General features: G+C 34.5%; 2 protein-coding genes across 4 annotated transcripts; one reads left to right on the top strand and one right to left on the bottom strand.

Annotated features, from left to right (window-relative positions):
• The first annotated feature begins 746 nt into the window (after nucleotides 1-746).
• Nucleotides 747-7,772, top strand: LOC114401499 (ATP-dependent DNA helicase Q-like SIM). 3 transcript variants are annotated; one of them, XM_028364009.1, is made up of 16 exons: nucleotides 747-845; nucleotides 978-1,510; nucleotides 1,587-1,806; nucleotides 2,201-2,311; nucleotides 2,580-2,769; nucleotides 2,855-3,179; nucleotides 3,329-3,546; nucleotides 4,110-4,166; nucleotides 4,748-4,828; nucleotides 5,022-5,085; nucleotides 5,220-5,319; nucleotides 5,392-5,475; nucleotides 5,729-5,816; nucleotides 6,134-6,250; nucleotides 6,361-6,453; nucleotides 7,103-7,772. In XM_028364009.1, the coding sequence occupies exons 2-16, from the start codon at nucleotides 1,024-1,026 to the stop codon at nucleotides 7,430-7,432; spliced, it is 2,565 nt and encodes an 854-aa protein (XP_028219810.1). In that variant the 5' UTR covers nucleotides 747-845; nucleotides 978-1,023; the 3' UTR covers nucleotides 7,433-7,772. The 3 variants fall into 3 exon arrangements, with proteins under 3 accessions (XP_028219810.1, XP_028219812.1, XP_028219811.1); XM_028364011.1 differs by having other exon boundaries at nucleotides 7,038-7,331; XM_028364010.1 differs by having other exon boundaries at nucleotides 759-845; nucleotides 1,002-1,510.
• Nucleotides 7,773-12,211: 4,439 nt separating this feature from the next.
• On the bottom strand, nucleotides 12,212-15,315 carry LOC114403703 (autophagy-related protein 18a-like). Its single transcript, XM_028366816.1, has 4 exons — nucleotides 14,525-15,315; nucleotides 13,630-13,837; nucleotides 13,183-13,309; nucleotides 12,212-12,528 (listed from the first exon to the last, which is right to left on the bottom strand). Exons 1-4 carry the CDS (start codon nucleotides 15,230-15,232, stop codon nucleotides 12,438-12,440), a joined length of 1,134 nt encoding a protein of 377 aa, XP_028222617.1. The 5' UTR covers nucleotides 15,233-15,315; the 3' UTR covers nucleotides 12,212-12,437.
• Nucleotides 15,316-15,666: the final 351 nt, after the last annotated feature.

The following is a 15,666-nucleotide window of genomic DNA, read 5'->3' as shown; positions in this document are numbered from 1 at the left end:
GCATAAGAATAACAACAATATAATATACATTCGTCAATATTAAGACTAGAGTTAAGTCCAACATTAATTATTTTTTTTCACTTAATTATGTAAGGGTCTGTGACTTTATTTATGACTAAATTGTTTGAATCAGTTATGAAATAAAAGAATCATTAACATATTGAAATGTATATTATTGAGACTTTTTAATCTTAAAATCAGAGGTGTGTTGCTCCTCAAACTTCTTTGTAGCATGTGTTTACATTAGATTTTAAATCTATCAAAATTAATTCTAAAATCAAGCGTAAAGTTAAAACAATAAATAATTACAACTTTTTATATTTTTTTCCTATCATTTTGGAACCAAAATTGATTCTAGGAGATATTCAAACACACTAATAATTATTGTCAGGTTTAAATACAAGTAAATAGATGAAAATAATGGTTAATGGTTGATTAGGGGTGTTTGTATGATGGATTAGGTTGAGTTTTTTTTTTATCTACTTTAAAATTTTGATATTGTCAATTTTGTGGATTCAAACTCAACACGATAAAATATTAGTAAGATATCTTGTAATTAAATTCTAATTTTTTTATATTTTATGATAATAATTTTTTCAAATTTTATATTCAATTTTTTTTATTATGCAGTATATTTTAAGAGTTTAATCTTTCATATTTTTATAATACAAATTAACAGAAATCATAAAAAAAAAACTATGGATAGGTTGATAGAAGATATAGACGTGCGTGAGACGGTGTCGTTTGGAGGTAGCGTATTTGAATAGTGAAAATGGCAATGCCTTGAATACCATCATCCTGAAAAAGATTTGGCGGGATTGAGTCACAGCATCAGTCTCTCTCAGGTACGCATTCCTCTCTGATCTTTGCGCGAACCCTTTAAATTTGTTGGGAGCGAAAACAAGCGCTGCAGAATAAATAATAGAAGAAGAACCATAATTTATTTTCACATTGATTTTTCCCCCCCAAAACAAAAGGGGATCTTTCTTCCTTATTTATAGTTTATTATAGCAAAGGAATGCGATGGATGGCAACAACACAAGTTCGGCCCAAGTCATTGCAGAAATGATTGGAATGGGTTTTGATTATACCGATATCATGGAAGCCATAAAAGTAGCGGGTCCATCTATTCCCAGCGCCGTGGAACACATTCTCAACTCTACTGCCCGCACCCCCAAATTGCATGCACACAACGGGAGGAAGAAGACCGTTCTCAGAAAACAACCTTTTCGCTCGTGCCGTCAAGTTCGACAGTCCAAGATATTCGACCATTTCCACTCCAATGATGCCAAGGAGGAATCCCCTCAAATGGGAGTTGATCCCAATCCAATTGTGCTTTCAGAGCCATTTGAAGCTCAAGATTTGGATATTGCATATGATTGGGAGCAGAGAGTTAGCCTTCTGATGCAAAAGCATTTTGGTTTTTCATCCTTGAAGACTTTTCAGAAGGAAGCCCTCTCTGCCTGGCTTGCTCATAAAGACTGTCTTGTCCTCGCTGCAACAGGATCTGGTAATATCTGTGCCTTACCGTGTAGCGTAGTGTAGCTATTCTGCAGCACTTATTCATAATTATGTTTTCGGAACAGGGAAGTCTCTGTGCTTTCAGATTCCTGCATTGTTGTCTGGGAAAGTGGTGGTTGTGATTTCGCCCTTGATAAGTCTCATGCATGACCAGTGTTTAAAGCTAACAAGACACGGAATCAGTGCTTGCTTTCTTGGGTCTGGGCAACCTGACGATACTGTTGAGCAGAAAGCGATGGGGGGCTTGTATAGTATAGTGTATATTTGCCCGGAGACTGTATTAAGGTATGATTAGGGGCCTTGATCAGATTGTCCTTAGCTCCAAGGACTAAAAGTTGATCTTGAAACTCATCATGTGTCTTAGAAGACCTAGGTTCTGTTTGAATAAATTTCTCCATAAACATTTACAGGAAAAGAAAATAAGAAGGTAAAATAAATTGAGCTTCTCACATAAGCTAAAATCAACTCTTGCACTTACTTTTATGTATAACTCTTTCATTTAACTTCTCCAAAAGTTAAGGTGCGTAAGTTGATTTTAGGTTATGGAAAAGTTCAATGCATTTTACATTCTTATTTTCTTCTCGTATAAGTGTTTACGGAGAAATTTATCCAAACAAGAAATCCTTTTAGGATTTTTTATTCTTTTAATGTTTTGTAACCACATTGCAATCCTTTGTAGATTGATTGAACCACTGCAGAAGCTTGCAGAAAGTCATGGTATTGCTTTATTCGCCATTGATGAGGTACACTGTGTTTCTAAATGGGGTCATGATTTTCGTCCAGATTACAGGTCTGTTTTATCCCTTCTGTTTCCTTATTGTTTATGCCTATTGGAGATGAACTGGATTAATAAGTATACTTAGAACATCTTAAATGATTGTAAATGTAACTTGTGGTTTGTATATTCACCAAAAGTAAGATCAGTTGTTGGTTGTTTTGATTGATTATCATGCATGTTTGTTTTGTTCCTTGTTTGGTGCGCACTTTACAATTTCCTGAATGTCTTTAGTTTACGGTCATAAGTATGACCCGTTTTTAAATGTCTGCTCTTGTTTCAGACGACTGTCTGTGCTGAGGGAAAATTTCAGTGCTAGCAAGCTAAAATCCCTGAAATTTGATATACCTCTGATGGCCTTGACAGCTACAGCTACAAAAAGAGTTCGAGAAGACATCTTAAAATCATTACACATGTCAAAAGAAACGAATGTTGTTCTTACATCATTTTTTCGATCTAATTTGCGTTTCATGGTGAGTTTGTAGATTATAACTTGTATATTCATCTGCGAATATATAATCTGTTGTTACGCTTAAGATTCACTCTCGCTTCATACAGGTAAAGCATAGTCGAACATCACAGGCTTCTTATGCGAAAGATTTTCATGAATTGATTCAAGTATATGGTAGAAAGCAAAATATGACTGGAAATGAAAAGTATTTCATCTCAGATGATTCAGATCATGTTTCTAATAGCTCTGATGCCAGTAGTATCTCTGATACAGACAGTGTTTCACCTGATGACAACCAAGATGATTATGCTTATAAAGATATTAATATAATGCACTCAGGAAACACAGACGATTTTTTAACAGGAAGAGAATTGTCTGTTGATTTCCTGGAAAATGATGTTGATGTCTTTCAGAGTGTGGATAACTCAGATGGTACTAATCTTTCTTCTATTTCTGACTTTATTACAAATAATTTAGTTAAGAAACTGAAAGAAATTTTGGTGCAAATATATAAGAAAATCCGTCTCATTAGCATGTATAATTCCTAACTGTATGTATTGTCACATTTTTTATAAATGCAGTTACCTGTGGTGAATTTTGTGTACAACCTGCTCACAAGGAATGGGAATTATCTGAGACAATTGATCCACCAAAGAAACCAGAAGGAAGACTTAAATTTCTTAAAAAGCCTTTGGAACAAGGACCAGCAATCATATATGTACCCACCAGAAAAGAAACACTGAGAATTGCAAAGTATCTATGCAAGTTTGGTGTGAAAGCCGCTGCTTATAATGCAGGAGTATGGGATATATTATACTCAATCTTGTTTGATTAGATGTAGATGGTCATTTAGATAGTAATGAATTAAACTTTATCAGGTTTATCATGTCAGTTGACACTAGAATCTTCAATTCTAAGACATCATGACATACTAGGAAAGAAAAAACTATCATGACATACTAGGAAAGAAAAAACTAACGTACCCTGGTGCCAAAAGCTCCTCACTCTGCAAAGGTATGGGGGATGGTAATTATATGAAGCCTTCTCCTTCCATATGCAAAGAGACTGTTTCCTGATTCCAGCCCATGACCAACCAGTCATGAAGGTGCAACTTTGTTGTTGTGCCAGGGCACCCTCCATGATGTACTAGGAAGCAGAATTTAAAATTTATTTGTCATTTTCCATTCTGTTTTACTTTCAAACTATTCTGGCATGCTCTATCGTGGATTTCACGAAACCAGGCTCGATTGTTATGTTGCATTATTATTCAAGAAATGTTTGCTGCACATTCTCCTCTCACCATTTGATCTATGTTGTTTGTTAGGTTTTAAACTGATTTATGAGCTCAATCTCTTTTTCCAGCTTCCCAAATTGCATCTAAGAAGGGTTCATGAAGAGTTTCATGAAAATACTTTAGAGGTATGTATCTGGAGCCAGAACTAAATATTATAGATGTCCCATGGGAGGGAGGGTTTAAAGAGGGACCAAAATGTTTTATTTAAATTGAGATGGCCAGTTATCAGTTATGGTATGTCATCATTGGATCTTCTTATATTTGTGGTGTGCTATTCACATGACTACATGGATGAAACCTTTTATCTGATCTTGATGGCTTTCTGAGTTTCATTTGTTTTCATACCGAATCTATTCCTCCCCCCTCCCCCTATGTTAGCTTAGTTCCATTTTTACATTCTTTTTGCAACTTTGGCTGTTTGAAACCCTGCCCTGCCTGTCATATATCTAAGTTTGGTGTTTCTTTGTCATTATTGTTGCTACTGCTTAAGTTCTTATATAATCAAGCCCCTGCTCCCCTCCACCCAAAAATGAAGAATTGAATTTCTTGAAAGTTTGGTGATATTGAGACATGGATCTGATTTTTTTTACCCTTGTTTATTCCTATGTTGTTTGAATTTACTGCTTAATTTCAATTATTTCCTTCATTCTGGAACCATAAAAAGTTTTGTCAAATAACATGTATGCATCTGTGTTTTATCCTTCAGGTTATTGTTGCTACAATAGCTTTTGGAATGGGTATTGACAAATCAAATGTCAGAAGAATCATTCACTATGGTTGGCCACAGGTCTGTTTTTCAAATACATTTTTCCTGCCATAATTAATTATAGAATTGAAGAATGATCCACTATGGTTGGCCACTGGCCTGAAGAATCATCTGTATTTTCTTATGCATTCCAATTTTTGATGTTTGCACTTCCTGAATTGTCATTCTTTTTTTTTCGAGGAATTTCAAATAATTGAATATGTTTTTTGATCAGAGTTTAGAAGCCTACTACCAAGAAGCTGGACGGGCTGGTCGAGATGGGAAATTAGCAGATTGCAGTAAGTTTAATTTGACTAAAACATAATTTTTACCTTGTGATGCACTTATATTACTACCTTGATTCACATAAGTAGTATGTTGCTTATTTTTTTTTATTTTTTTTTTGCACCACTTACATTTGCCCATCAACCAGTTCTGTATGCAAACCTGGCAAACAAGCCATCGCTTTTGCCTAGTCGGAAAAGTGAAGATCAGATGAAACAAGCATATATCATGTTGTCTGATTGTTTCAGGTTTTCTTTGATAATACATCTTTGTCTTTTGTGTGTTTTATTTTAGTACAGATTCTTAATGTGTATTTACAGATATGGAATGAATACTTCATGCTGTCGAGCAAAGATACTCGTTGAATACTTTGGAGAGGATTTCAGTCATCAGAAATGTCTCTTGTATGTAAAGTTTGGTTTCAATGCCTTGCTGTTTTATTTTGTTTAACCATCCATTGGAAGTGAAAAAATATTCTAAAATAGAATAGCTGGTATAGAGTTACCTTGATAATTGCAATAGCATATTTGCTTTGTTTTGTAAAAGGGATTATCCCTTGGCCTTATTTACTTGCTGTGAGTTAATATGTTTGAGTGATTTATTAATGCGTGTTAGCCTTGATATAATCACTTTCCTTATAAATCTCCTTTTATGCAGATGTGATGTGTGCATTGATGGTCCACCTCAAAGGCAGAATGTAAAAGAGGAGGCCTGTATTTTACTGCAAACTATTGGAGCCCATAATGTATGTTGAATAGTTTCAATTTTGTACCAACTACACTATCAATTAATTCTGTCTTGCATGTGAATTTATATCAAAATATTAACTCTTGGATTGTCGGTGCATATTTTTCAAACAAATGTACCTCTTACTACTGCATGTGTATTTGTCTTTCTCTGGGTTATGTTTCAATATGATAAATTGATTAAAAAAATGCTTTCTTTTGTGGAGTTCCTGGATCTATAGTTTTAAGAGCTCAAGTTTTGTGGGACAAAATAGTTGTATTTTCTTTATTCTGAAAGAAGAAAGAAAATGAAGTGAGATGGATATTAATTTTTCAGGAATGTAACAATTATTTGGATTGCTCATATGATGATGATATACATTTTCACTCCAAACATAGAGGACTGAGAGAGAGGCCAAATCTTCAGATATTGGTTGGCAAAATAAGGCAGCAGGTGAACCTAGTTATAGTTGTCAGTTCTTACTGTTTGTTATGTTGGATGTTCTATCTTGTTGCTAATCCATGTAACCAACCTTGTTTTCATATGTGAATGTCCGTATACAGTTTCAGAAGTTTTTAACCACTGATATATTATGGTGGAGAGGTCTTGCTCGAATTTTGGAGGTTAAAGGATACATCGGGGAAGGAGATGACAAGGTATAGTTAGTTGCTTTACCTAGAAATAACCTATCCTTATTGTTTTTATATGTATAAAAAACTATATTTTCATGATTACAAAATTGTTAATAGATTTCATGGTTGAAACTGTCGGATTTGTTGCCTCTGAAAATCAACAAATGATGTATACAACTGAATAGTGATCCTACAAGGAGATAATTTAACATAGAAAAATGATACTAACATACTTTTTGACACGCTCTATACAACACACTTTCTATTATTATGTGAGATTTATGTAGGTTCAACTAAAAGAGAGTGGGCTTAGATTCTTCAGTGACACCCATATAATTTATCTTGTTAATAGAGAATGTGTTAAAAGACTGTGTTGTTAGTATTTCTCTTAAACTTAATGATGATCTAAAACACATCACATGGAAAGCTTTTTTTAAGGTGTTTTGAATTTAAGGACTAATCAGAGAGATGCTTCTGCATTAAGCATTCAAGTGGAAATGTGCCACTGCTATGCTCTTCAATACATTCTCCCAAGTCCTAAACTCCAAGCAAAACTATGGTTGTGACTGTCTTATTGTGTATGTGTTGTCTTATGTGCATGTATGCAGTCATGTGCCGCAGAGTGTGCATTTCTCTGTGATCTGATCTCAAGTTTTCCACCATACAATTGCAGACCCATGTTCAGGCAAAATACCTGGAGCCAACAGAATTGGGATTGGAATTTGTGAAGTCCATGAGTGAGCAAGATTTCTATGTTTACCCTGAGGCAGATATGTTGCTTGCAAGGAAAACTAACAAACCATTTTCCTCATTCTCGGAATGGGGAAAAGGTTGGGCTGATCCTGAGATCCGGCGTGAGCGCTTAGAAAGAATGCGAGTCAATAGAAAGCCAGGGATGCTGCCAAGTCCCAAGAAGCAACGTAAGAGAAAAGCTAGAAAAGGTTGGGCTGGTTTGAGGACTTCTCGTGGTAGACTGGCAGCAAAACTCTCAAAACACAAGTGATATTTTATATAGCTATTAATACATCGCACCATTTACTCATTAGCACCTGCAAGTGAATTTTTTCAATATTAGTTGTAAAGTCATGATCAAACATTATGTGCTTTTCATTTTTTTTCCTATGTGTGTTTCTCCGGAGGAAAGCAGCATAGATAGCCACTGATCGTGCTAATACTCCAATTATGCAACCCATGGATAGCGGTTACACCAATTAAAACAAAGGAAAATCATGATTAGCGAAGACATATTTTTATTCGCATTTTTACAGTGTTGGTATTCTTTATTCTACGAAGTTGTAATTTACGTTTAATAGCATTATATGATAAGTTAGGTTTGCTTCTCACTTCTTTGTTGTGACTTTTGGGGGAAGTTTGGTAGAGGACAAATTTTTTCATGCCCGGGAATCATGTTTCTTGGGCATGAATAAAATTTGTTTGGTTGATCATTGAGAATCTTTAAATAAGTTTTTTAGAAATCAAAGAATTATATATTGTTATTGATTAATTTAATTATTTATCATAAACAAAAATTAAATTCAGAAAAGTAAGATTCTTGTCCAAAGAAGCAAAGTCACGATCGCACAAGGGTGTCTCATGTTGAAATCGTGTCGGATACGGATTCGGACACGACTCGCATGTGACATGGTGTCGTGTGTGTCTGAAGTTTGTCAGATACAGTTGGGTCACCAGACATGTGCAATTGGATGTAGTCCACCATTTGGATGTGAACATGTCACTTATTTTTTATTATTTTTTCAAAAAAAATAATAAAATAAAACGTTTATGAAAGAGGATGAACCACCTTAATTCTCATGCACAAAACAAACCTCCTTCTTCTCCTTCGCATTTCTTGCTTTGCAAGCGAATCAAACATCATCGTCAGACCTTCGATGTCACATGCAAACCACCGTGCTTAGACCATAGTAGACCTCAGTCGCCGCGCGCAAAACACAAGGTAGCTCCCCTGTTTCTCTTTTTTACATTTTATTTTTCTGTTGCTCCCTTGTTTCTCTCTTTTCTACGTTTTATTTTTCTATTGCTCCCCGGTTTCTTCTTTATATGTTTTATTTTTCCTGTTTTATAATATAAAATTATGGGTTATAGGTTTGACATTCCCTACTTGGTTGTTTCTCTGGTTATATTGTGGGTTTGTTAAAGATAAAATTCTTTTTATTTGGCTGATAAAAAAACAGAGTAAGTGACTATGGACTCTCTATTTTGTCTCTTTTTATTTAATCTAAGTTTTCTCTTTTTTTTTCCTAACTGGTCATGTGCTCATTCATACATATATATGCTTTGTTCCATGTTTTATTTTGCTTAATTCTTATCATATCCATTTTTTTTTTTATTGTAGAGATGACTAGTGCTAATGAAGCTATGAAGCAAGAGGATCAAATCAAACCCTATCGAGATATGTCACAAAGTTAAGAAAGACTCTTGGTGGGGGAAATGCCATGATTAAATGCAATTTGTGTTAAAGCTGATACACTGAGTCTTACACCCGAGTAAGGGCTCACCCGCTGAAAATCTTGGGAGACAGAGTTAGACCTTGTTTAAAGGTGACTCATGCAAAATTTATCGAATTAAAAAAAAAGAATTGGACAATGAAGCAACTTTGAAGATACAAAATTCAAAGAAAAAAAGTGTCTCTCTACTTGGTGAAGGCAAATAGACACAAGATGGTGCTCCTCCAAAAGTCTCGTGTCCTTAAAAAAAGGTTTCAATTTGCAAGCCAAAAATGGTCTTGATGTCTAAATTGCAAGGATGTTTTTCTCTTCAGGGCTATTATTTCATTTAGCAAGGAATCCTTATTATAGGGAGACATTTTCTTATGATGCCAATACTCCTAATCTCAATGGATATAAGCCTCCAAGTCACAATAAGTTGAGAACTACCTTGCTTACAACATAGAGGAGCCATGTGGAGAATCTCTTGCAACCAATAAGAAATTCATGGAATCAGAAAAGTGTGACCATTGTTAGTGATGGGTGAAATGGTTCTCAAATAAGACCTCTTATCAATTTCATGGTTGTCATTGAGAGTGAACCAATGTTCTTAAAGTCGGTAAATTACTCTAGTGATATAAAGGACAAGAATTTCATTGCTCTAACACATCAAATATGCAATTATAGAGGTTAGGTCATCAAATGTGGTACAAATTGTGACTGATAATGCAACTAAATGTAAGGCAGTAGGTATGATCATATAAATATATAAATTTTATTGTCATGTTTGATTATATTTAAAGTTTTGTCATGTTGATATTGATCATATTTTATGTGTGTGTGTGTGTGTGTTTTATTGTAGGTGTATCTCTGTGTGTGTCGTGTTTGAGATTATGTTTGAATCTGTGTTTCTTAGTTCTAATATATTTCATGAGAAAGTTTTGGTGAAAAATTAATTAAAAAACATTCTTGAAAAAGTATCTTTTCCTGGGAATGTTATTTTTTTAAAAATGCATATCAAACATAAAAAATTAAATTTTCAACCAATGATTTCCGAAAAATAAAAAATTTCTCTCCTAGCTTAGGTTGAAAAGTCTATTTTTCTTTTTTATCCATAGAGACATAAGGTAAAGGTAGCAAGATGTGGAGCACTTGGATATGTATTTCCCCACCAATAAAAAAGAGAATAGGTAATTAATTAAAGTATAAGTAACGTGGTAACCCCCAACCGAAGCAAAGCACAGCGGTCTTCATTGTCATGGTCATATATGCTCTAGGACAAGTTGAACCATGAATGAACATGATTCATGGACTTTGGAAACATCGTTTTGGCCATAATAGGCTTCTCCACGTCGTTCTTATTTTGCGTGCCCATAAAGAGATGGCAGAGGAAACAAGTGGCCGCAGAGAAACTAAAAATCGTTAGCGAGGCGTTGGAAGCTGCAGAAGAAAGAGCAGTGAGATTCCAAGAAAGACATGACACAATATTGAGCCAAATATGCGCGTCTTACTTGACCAATACAGAGGTGGTTGAAGCACTAGCGGGTGCTCGAGCAACCATGAACCAGGCATTGGACTTTGCCGTTGAATTGAGGAAAATTCAGTTTAGAATCATTGCTTCTTTCCCCGATGCAATCGATGTTCTGTTGGATTTGGATACTTCAAAACACACGCCCTCAAGAAGTGCTTTAATGAATTGCTCTTAATTTCAATGCTTGATTCAGCTCTCGTAAATGTAATTGTGCACTATACCTTCTTTATATTTCTTATACATTACCATTTTCTTGACATAATTGGAAGTATTTATTTATTTAGTTTGTTTTAGTAAAGTCTATATACTTTAGATGAGTATGATCATTAGGCAATTTTGGCTGGCATCCATTGTTCCAATCTCTTTTTCTGTCCATTTTCTTTTTGGTTAAATTGCCAACTTAAGAATGTTGAGTTACAGAGACTTGACCATTCTTAATTATGTTTTTGAATTATTTGCCATTCTTTAATAGGTACTTGAATTATTGTTATTTTTAATCATCTTCCTAATCTTTAATTTGTTTTGATAATAGGTCTCTGCTAAGACCTAATTAAAAAATAAATACTGAGTTCAGGAATAATTCAGCGATCTACAGATTAATTTAACTTTTCTTTAGTGATTATTTAATTTTTTATGAAATGGTTATTTTAGTTATTATTTTTGTTTTTCATTAGGTCATTTAATATTTAAAACATATAATAATTAAAATTTTATCAAATTGAGTTGTTTAAAATAATAAATTTCAAAATGGTAGTAGCTCTTTAAGTATTATTAAACTACAAAAGCATTAAAAAAATTATAATGATTTTTTTAAAAAAAATCTAAATAAGAAGTTTGATTATTTTCTTAAAAATTTACTACTATACTATAAATAGGAATTCCTAACTTAGAGAGTGAAATTCTCACTTTTTCCCACTTAGATATTTTCAACATTCTTTCTTCTCATTGAAAAGTATATTCACACAACTAGTAAAAACATGTCAAAATATATTTTTGATCTCTTATCTTTTTAGTAACTATCAGTTAAATTTTTTATCTTTTAAAAGATTTATTTTAATTGTTTTATCTCCCAATATTTGAGGAAATGTTACCCTTTATCAAACTGTTATTTTTTATTTTATTTTAAGGACATGATTTTTTTTTTTACTAATTTTAGACGTAAAACTTATCAAATAAGATTCACCTAAGCCAAACTATGAAATCCAACTAAAGTTTGAACAAAAGAAGACTATAAATAAGATAAAAATATGTCACTAAAAATTGACAAATTTAATATCAATTTTTTTATAACTTATGGGACTAACTTTCATGCAATTTATACTATATTTATGATTACTTTTATGTTTGAAAACTAATTGAATTCTATAATTTTTTATAGTTGAATCTATTAGAGTTAATTTCACATCTAAAATAGAATTCAAAATTATGTCCCCAAAATAAAAAAATCACTATTTCATAAGGATAACATTGATCTAAATTTGAAAAATAAAAGACTAAAATGAATATTTTAAAAGATTAAAAAACCAAAACAAAGTTTAGTAAAAAGATAAAATACCATAAATATATTATAGCAAAAATAATATATATCACACTCAATCATTTTAAATTATCCTCTTTTTATCCTTTTCTGTATATTTAACTTTCTAAACTATTTATCTATTTCAATTTAAGAATAACCTTATATCTCATTTTAAATTATGTGTAAAAAAAAAAAGAGTCTAGCAGATGTGTGCCACTAGTTACGGGGATTCCTTTAGGCGTTACTAATCAAGGATCCATGAGTAAAGAACCAATGGGTGGAAAGACGTAGCAAAAGTGTGATGAATTTGGAGCGAATGCTGCTGACAGTTCATTCTAATTTACAATAAGGTGTTAATCTATACAAGCCAACAGAGTGAACAGGATAATATTGGTGGATTTAGCAATACTCATATTTACAGTTAACGCGTTATAAATACGAGGTAAACAGAAAATTCAAATAGTATTCACAGCAACTGCCACTGAAGATCTATACATGATGCATCCATACTAGACTAGAATGTCTCCTCTGCCTTTAGGAAATTGTAATATTCAAGTTGGGTCATCTCTCCACCAGCTGCAGAATCAAACTGACATCGATAGAAGCTGCATTAACAATTTCAAGGAAGATTCGCATCAAATTTCTAAAAAGAGCAAGTCAAAGACAAGGAAGTAGTGATTATTTTGGTATACAATAATATATTGATAGGATTAAAGTTTATCGTTGGACAATGCAAATGCCCTCATTTAAACCATTTTATTTATTTTTAAGATATAAATTTTCCCAAAAGTGGCATCATTTATCAGTTATATCATAAATTATAAGCATACGAAAAAGTTGTAAATAAAAACAAAAAATGATGCATCTAGTCGTCTGGTGCCAATATTGAAGAAGCATCTTAATCTTGGACCTTTAAAAAAGAAAAAAAAAAACAAGTCAATAACACATCATCCACTTTAGGACTGTAAAAATCAATCTGATTTTTCTGTTGTTTAACTTTCATAAGCACAAAACCTGAATGAATCCACCAACTTTGGTCAATTTTAGCAAAGCAATGCATAGGTATACAAATAAATAAAAATTAATGCAGTGGAAGGAAGTAGGCTTTAAATCATTATTCCACCATACTGAATATCTAATATCTCTTAAGCAACACCCCCCCCCCCCCCCCCCCCCAAAAAAAAAAAAAAAAACAAACAAAAATGCAGAGCATGACAAACTAAAGAGGACACAGATATGATGATCCATTACTGACATACCTGCCATCCATGCCTAGTATTACAACTGTATTCTTTTGATGGCCAAATGCAACAACATATTGCAAACCTTCTTGCAAGCGAAATTGAGCCACAGACCACTCTGAGCTAAAATACTTGGGTAGCACACCTATAAAAAAGACAAAATAGATGATCGTGAGGGACAATTTTCATTACAGGTTACAAAATTCTTAATTTCCAGACTAAATTAAACTTGGTAATGTTACAGTGACCAAGGTTCTAAAAAATAGTCCATGACCTCAATTGTAGTTGCATCAAACACATTTGTCAGCAATATCTAAGGATTGTGAAAAAAACTACAACTCCAACAGTAACCACAATTTAAAACCTCAAAAGCAACAATTGCTGTTCTAGTTCTTTCACAATCACTACACAATGCACCAAATTTCCACTCAATATCATTCACAAATAAATCATGGGCACACAAACCTTTAAAAAAGGAAAGAGACGACATCGCGGTGGGGCTAGCAAGATTTGCCTCAGAAGTACTGTGCGATCTATCATGCCCCAACAGTCCGGAATCAACCTTGAGGTTGAAGACATGAACGGTCCCCTTGTCACTTGAGACAGCCAGCCACTGTGCAGTAGGAGAAAAAGCAAGGCTGTATATCTCTGCTCTGTCTGCACCCCTCCGTACCTGAAAATCATCACCCCACACATTCCCATTCAAACCTCCAAAACACTTAACTCACTAGAAACCACTAACATCTTAAAACATTAAAAGCAATTTATCTCTCAAGAAAGTTACTAAGCATGCATTAAGTTCCAACCATCCGACTCCTATCAAATTAATTTGAGCAAATCACACAGAAACCCCCTATGGTTTCTTGAAATTCCACATGATAACTTTTAACTCCTATAGTAATCCCCTTAATTATTTGAAATACATTACAGTAACACCCACATAACCATGTAAAAGTATCATGTGCAATATCACGAAAGACGGGGGTATTGGCATATTGTGTGCAATCGTAACAAATCCCAAGGATTTGTAGAATGATTAAAACAGAGGGAAAAACTTATACCAATTCTTTATGTGCTTTTGGCGTTATTCTTCAATCAGAATTGGAGTTTCATCTCAATAATTAACGAAGTGAAATTTTAAGTTCGATTGGAAAACAACACTAAAACTTAGATGCTTAGATGGAACTCCTTAAGAGAAGTTACTACATTTATTCAACTAGAATTGAAGTTTCATCGCAATAACCTCCGTTGATATTTAATGCAAACCAACCTTTATGATATAAATTACCGAAGTGAAACTGTAATTCTGATAAGAAAACAACACTAAAAACACATAAGCAATGAGATTGAATTGATTGACCTCTTGGAGCAGTGAACCGTCGAGGGTATTGAAGAGCCTAATGAGTGTGCCCTTGGAGCTGGCGGTTGCAAGCAACCTGCCATCGTGCGTGAGTGCAAAACACGCGATTCGGGAATCATGAGCCATGATGAACTTGGTTCTTTTAGAGGCGTAGTGCTCAACCCTAACCTGCCCCTTTTGCAACCCGGGGCAGACCAACACCATGGTGGCGGAGACATGTGAAAGGTCGCATAGGCCCTTAGGGTTTGCAATGGTCTCGATTTGGTGCAGCACCTTGAGATCGGCGAAGTTGTAGACGAAGATCTTGTGGGCGAGGACGACGACGATTCGGTCGCGGCGGAGGCGGACGCCCTTGACCTCCGAGCGGAAGGAGAGCTCGCCGATGCAGCGGGACAGGTGGTCGTCCCAGATCATGACCTTGTTGGGAGGGTAGCGGGGGTCGGGGGAGGAGCCGCCGCCGACGAAGGCGAGGATGTTGCAGCGGAAGAGCATGTGGACGAGGCCGACGCCGCCGCCGGGGCCGAAGTCGCGGCGGAAGATCTCGCGGAAGGGGTCGCAGTTGTAGATGCGGAAGCCGCGGTCGGTGGCGGCGGCGAAGCACCCGGAGTCCTGATTGAAGGAGAGGTGGAGGAGGGAAGGGGTTTGGGTGGCGTGGGTGGTTTGCGGCGCCTCATCGGAATCGAGGGTTTGGGGTGGGGTCTGAGACATTATTATTGGGAATCGAATGAATGAAAATTGTTCTTGCTTTCTTTGCAACCCAGAAACACGGTCGTCACTTTAGTGAGATATTAATATCCATTTAGATTATTAATATATTTCTATCATTAAGGATTTGTTTCTTCTTTCAGTTAGGAAAAGATAATTATTATATCCTATTATAATCCGTTAGTTGTTATATCAGTATGATATGATAGTATCATTATGTATTATACTGACGAAAGAATTGAGTTATGATCCACAATTAAAGTTAAAATTAAGTTATTTCAAGAGTAACTTTATTGAAGAGTGGCTTATCATTCTCATAATTTATTTCCTTCAAATGTAATGATTATTAATGTGTAGGTTAAAAATTAAATAATTATAATATTCAACCTATTATATAAAATATGTATATAATTTTTTATGCAAAAAATATATATTAG

The sequence above is a fragment of the Glycine soja genome, chromosome 20, assembly GCF_004193775.1.
Source record: "Glycine soja cultivar W05 chromosome 20, ASM419377v2, whole genome shotgun sequence".
Lineage (NCBI taxonomy): Eukaryota > Viridiplantae > Streptophyta > Magnoliopsida > Fabales > Fabaceae > Glycine > Glycine soja.
This window is presented reverse-complemented; position numbering and strand designations above follow the sequence as displayed.

Bases quoted from the DNA above. Each gene is read 5' to 3' on its own strand.
- LOC114401499 (XM_028364009.1), top strand. From the start codon at position 1,024: ATGGATGGCAACAACACAAGTTCGGCCCAAGTCATTGCAGAAATGATT. The intron at 3,547-4,109 runs GTATGGGATATA...CTCTTTTTCCAG, and splicing joins CCGCTGCTTATAATGCAGGA to CTTCCCAAATTGCATCTAAG. The intron at 4,167-4,747 runs GTATGTATCTGG...TTTATCCTTCAG, and splicing joins TTCATGAAAATACTTTAGAG to GTTATTGTTGCTACAATAGC.
- LOC114403703 (XM_028366816.1), bottom strand. From the start codon at position 15,232: ATGTCTCAGACCCCACCCCAAACCCTCGATTCCGATGAGGCGCCGCAA. The intron at 13,838-14,524 runs GTCAATCAATTC...GATGATTTTCAG, and splicing joins ACGGTTCACTGCTCCAAGAG to GTACGGAGGGGTGCAGACAG. The intron at 13,310-13,629 runs GTTTGTGTGCCC...TCTTTTTTATAG, and splicing joins GTCTCTTTCCTTTTTTAAAG to GTGTGCTACCCAAGTATTTT.